This window comes from Phlebotomus papatasi, chromosome 2, assembly GCF_024763615.1.
Source record: "Phlebotomus papatasi isolate M1 chromosome 2, Ppap_2.1, whole genome shotgun sequence".
NCBI lineage: Eukaryota > Metazoa > Arthropoda > Insecta > Diptera > Psychodidae > Phlebotomus > Phlebotomus papatasi.
Genome location: NC_077223.1, coordinates 25,148,467 through 25,153,617, shown reverse-complemented (window position 1 = coordinate 25,153,617; position 5,151 = coordinate 25,148,467). Strand labels below are relative to the sequence as shown.

Here is a 5,151-nt window from a genome sequence, read left to right as displayed (position 1 = left end):
GGTAGATATATAACCTGACCTTTTTGAGTACTGAGTGAGTGCTAAATCTTAAGTCTTATGTCTTCAGGTTTCATCCACAGGCTGATATCTTCACAGAGATTGATGTTACCTGAATGACTTGAGACACCTTAGTGAGTTATGCAGAGACATTTCACTCTGGAATTGAAAGATGAGTGAAACTATCATATATATTTTCGTTGATTTAAATGAACCCTAGGGCTGATATTAAATTTACTGAAGTTCAACAAAAAGGTTTATTTAAAAATTTACATTTCTTACTGAGATGGATTTTCTTCCTCTATTTTAACTTCTTGAATCTCTGGCTCCTTCTTTAAATAATTTTGAGAATCCTCATCGTCCTCAATAATAGAATCAATCCAGGTCCTGAAGTAGGCAACCCTAGTATGGACATCAGGATATCCTTGACCACAAGGGACTCCCCAAGATACAATTCCCATTAGGATATCCTGAGACACCAAGGGTCCTCCAGAGTCTCCTTTACATGATCCCTCATTGACATCATTGTAGGTGCAGAGTTGGTAGATTTCTATTTCCGGTACTCCAGTTTCTGCGTATCGAGCTGTGCACTCTGTATTGGTGATTGAGCGCAATCGGATGTAGTGAAAGTTAATAGGGACTGTACCATTCGGATACTGAAAATAGCCATATGATTAATATCAATTGCCACTTTTGTGGAGCTCTTTTAGAACATGCCCTCATATGGGAAAGACGTGAAAACCACAAATGGTGGAATTTAGCAATCATTGTAGCTGAAATGACATTTTCCTAATTAAAAGCAGTATGATGAACTACGTTAATGAGAAAATACTTTATTTCTCTTTTACTGCACATTTCTTTGATGTAATGCTTGATTTGGTTGGTTTTTAATTTGAAATGTTAAATAAACATGTTGTATACTTACTGATGTTAATCCCCAGCCAAAAACTGTCAGATCAATGCCAGGACCTATGTAGAACTCAGTAGCAGCCATTTTAATTGGATAAACTTTTTCATTAAAATCAACTGGACTCGTTGTTTTTACAAGAGCTAAATCATTCTGAAGTATAGTAATGTTGAACTTTGGATGAATTACAATCTTCGACACATTGTATCTCTGTCCTCCTTCTAAAATACTTTGCGTGCCGACCACAATTTCCAAAGGTCCAACTTGCATTGCTGATGAACAATGAGCAGCAGTTACGGCCCAATAAGGAGCTACAATAGCTGCACCGCAAAAGTGATAGTTGTATTGTTGTATTCTCAGGGATGCAAAATATCCAAAGTCAGTGGCATTATACGGTTTACCACCAACAATCCGGAAATCACTTTGTGTGACGTGTTCTTCGGAAAATCAAAAATAAAAGCCAAGATGTAACATAAATTAACTATTTTTAAAATACCATAAATTCTGTGCCATGCACAAACGAATCCATTCATCCGATTTATTTAATTTCAGAAAAAAAATTTCAAAATGATACCTAACATTTTAGACAAACCTTGACATACTTTACTGGTCTACGACAATATTTTAAGCAAATTTAAAGTAAGTTATCTCAGACAAATAAATTAAATGTCTTAAATGTGACCTTTAAAACGTGTGCCTTATATAAAGCAAGATAACTTTTGGATTTTGTCATATTGCCTATCAAAATAGAACTGTGAAATTTATAGCTTTATATACTATCTTGACAAACGGCACAGGTTCTGAAAAAGAAAGGTCGAAAGTTTTGTTTGGTATCGCAAACATATTAATCGAACTTGAAAAGCAAGTGTATTGAATTACATTAGTCATGTTATAAGAAGGAACGCAAAGTTTTGGCAGCAAATACTTACAGATTATTTATTCAAGATTCCTTTTTACTTTTTAAAGATATTAATTTTAAAAGTCAATGGGTTAGAAATAACGATATAAGACCTTAGATTCAATCTCAAAAGTTTTATTTTTTTTATTGTTTAGAAGAGGAGAGAGCATTACATATCGCTCATTCGACTTTCGGTGGAACAATTTTGAATTACCATAACACTGTGCAACAATTTTGAACTTCTTTTTTACCCTGGGTTCTCATGCTATTTTTTTTTATTGCTAGGGTCAAATGATTTACGAAAATACTTATCATTTTGATTTCATTTGGATTTTGCGCCTGGTATTTAGGAAAAACCGTTTTTTACGTTTTTTGATACTTGGATGCCTACATCTCCGATTCTGCTGAACCGATTTATTTCTCACTATAGAATGAATTGTTCTCTTTTACATGTCCGATAAATCCTCTGAACAGATGAAGTTCGTACAACTGACACCAGGGGCGCTGTAGTCTCAAATATGTCAGAAAACATGGGAAAATCGAACTTTTTAGTAAATTTGATCAAAAATATCTCGAAAACTAGGACTGTGCCTCACAATCTGTTTTATGAGATTGATAGAGAATTTAATCAGCTACATTTTCGCCCATGTACAACTTTTCTCTCAGTTTGTTTTTTAACATCGATATTGAGGTTCAAACGAAAAACGAGCACTCAAAATTAGAGCTGATGCTATTGAGAAAATAAGAAAGGAGAGTCTTGAAATTGAATTATTGTAAATGTCACCAAGTTGCAATATTCACTGGTAAAAATAAAAGGGTCAAATTGACCCTTTTCCAAAGGATGGATCATATTTGACTCTTTGAAAGAGTCACCAGGTACCCTTCGAAAGGGTCACGGTTTTGATCTTCTATTTAATTATCTTATATTATCTTATATTTAATTATTACATCTATTTAATTCCGGAATAAACGAATAAAAAAACAATGAAAAAGTGATCTTTGATGTTCGCTCAGATGAGAGAAATATGATATCAGTAATAAGTTTACAATAAAACATGATTATTCGTGATAAATGTGCATACAAAATTTCAAGAGATACAAAAGTGAACCTTTCAAAGGTTCAAATACGATCCATCCTTTTGAAAAGGGTCAATCTGACCCTTTTATTTTTTCCAGTGTTCACCCGATAAACTTTGCAAAAAACCGCAAATCGATACCTCGATTATTTTGAGAATTATTTAGTTCACTCTGAGTTACTTGTGTAGAACTTAAAGTATCTAGAGTTATTTGTGATCAAGGATTGGTGAAATACATTTTGGCAACCTCTTAGCATAATCAGAGGAAATGAGAATTTGTTAGGATTATAAGAATGAGGGATAGTCCAAGAGTTTCACCTAACATTTCCAGAAATATTTTGGTAATTTAATTCTTTCTTCATTTCTTAGTTAGAGCTTGAACATTGCAAAATCTTGCACTATAACTGATAAACATTAATGACAAAAACTTAATTTTAAACTCAAATTGGGTGATCTGTGTATTTCTGCCTCGAATGAAAGCACTTAAGGAGAGATCTAAGAATAGAATTTATGTATATTGTCAATGTATATTTTATGAAAATGCCATGGACAAAAAAGAAATGCATTACGACACAATTTCAACCACCAGACTTTCACATAATTTCAAATGATTCGCGAATAAATATTATTTTAAGCACTATAAATGGAATAAAATTTTATTGAGACAAATTACAAAAAGAAACTGAAGATGCCAATAAAAAGCGTATAAAACTTTTTTTTCAAAATGTTAAATGTTTTATGTTGACATGGTTTATGTTTGAAAACGTTTTGTAATTTTATAGTAATATTTATTAATCGAAGATGTATACAAATAAATTAAATTTCACTTATTTCAAATTATATGAAAGTTTAACTACTAATAAAATGCTTTTATGGTAGTATAGACCTGTTATTGCAGTACTTCACAGAGAAAAATTACCCTCTAAATTCAAGAAAAAAATACTCTAACTAAGGGTTCGATTTTGCTCCAAGCAATTTTTTTCTTAAATTTCGCTTAAATTAAGAAAAAATTTCTATAAGAGCATTTTCTTAAATTTTAGAGTACGATGGTTTTGAAATTCAGTAGCTTTGAATTTAGACTTTTTTACTCTTAAATTTAGAGAAAAATAGTTTTGAATTTGTAGCAAAAATGGTTTTGATTTTAGAGTATCATGGTTTTGATTTTAGAGTATTGTGGTTTTGATTTTAGAGCATTGTGGTTTTGATTTTAGAGCATTGTGGTTTTGATTTCAGAAACTTATGGGTTTGATTTTAGAAACTTATGGGTTTGATTTTAGAAACTTATGGTTTTGTTTTTAGAAACTTATGGGTTTGATTTTAGAAACTTATGGTTTTGATTTTAGAGTACCATGGTTTTGATTTTAGAGTATCATGGTTTTGATTTTAGAGTATTGTGGTTTTGATTTTAGAGTATCATGGTTTTGATTTTAGAAACTTATGGTTTTGATTTTAGAAACTTATGGGTTTGATTTTAGAAACTTATGGGTTTGATTTTAGAAACTTATGGGTTTGATTTTAGAAACTTATGGGTTTGATTTTAGAAACTTATGGGTTTGATTTTAGAAACTTATGGGTTTGATTTTAGAGTATCGTGGTTTTGATTTTAGAGTACCATGGTTTTGATTTTAGAGTATCATGGTTTTGATTTTAGAGTATTGTGGTTTTGATTTTATAGTATCATGGTTTTGATTTTAGAGTATTGTGGTTTTGATTTTAGGGTACCATGGTTTTGATTTTAGAGTACCATGGTTTTGATTTTAGGGTACTATGGTTTTGATTTTAGAGTACTATGGTTTTGATTTTAGAGTACCATGGTTTTGATTTTAGAGTACCATGGTTTTGATTTTAGAGTACCATGGTTTTGATTTTAGAGTACCATGGTTTTGATTTTGGAGTGTTTGCTGTGTTGATTGTCGAGTATTGCTGGTTCTGAAAGTAGAGTATTCTGAGGTTTTGAATCAAGGCAATTTGAGGGTTTTTTTGTGAATGTTATATATTTCATTCTTTACCTTTTTCCACGTGATGCATATGATGCGCGCGTATTCACTTCCATGAAACTCTCATATGCATCTTTCATTTCAATTTTCTATATGAACTTTGCCAATCGGAATTTACCTCCACTGAAGTATGTTGCTTAATCTGAAATATTTAAGAGTATAATGGTTTTGATTTTAGAGTATCAAGGCTTAGAACCTCTCATAGTCTGTCTTATTTCGATATTTTTATATAAACTTTTCCAATCGGAATTCATCTCCACTGAAGTATGTTGCTTA

General features: G+C 31.5%; 1 protein-coding gene across 1 annotated transcript; it reads right to left on the bottom strand.

Annotated features, from left to right (window-relative positions):
- Positions 1 to 275: 275 nt before the first annotated feature.
- On the bottom strand, positions 276 to 1,504 carry LOC129800289 (chymotrypsin-2-like). Its single transcript, XM_055844568.1, has 3 exons — positions 1,497 to 1,504; positions 923 to 1,325; positions 276 to 653 (listed from the first exon to the last, which is right to left on the bottom strand). Exons 1-3 carry the CDS (start codon positions 1,502 to 1,504, stop codon positions 276 to 278), a joined length of 789 nt encoding a protein of 262 aa, XP_055700543.1.
- Positions 1,505 to 5,151: the final 3,647 nt, after the last annotated feature.

Excerpts from the sequence above, each read along its gene's own strand:
- LOC129800289 (XM_055844568.1), bottom strand. Across the intron at positions 654-922 it reads TTGGCTGGGGATTAACATCA|TATCCGAATGGTACAGTCCC; the intron begins GTAAGTATACAA and ends GGCTATTTTCAG.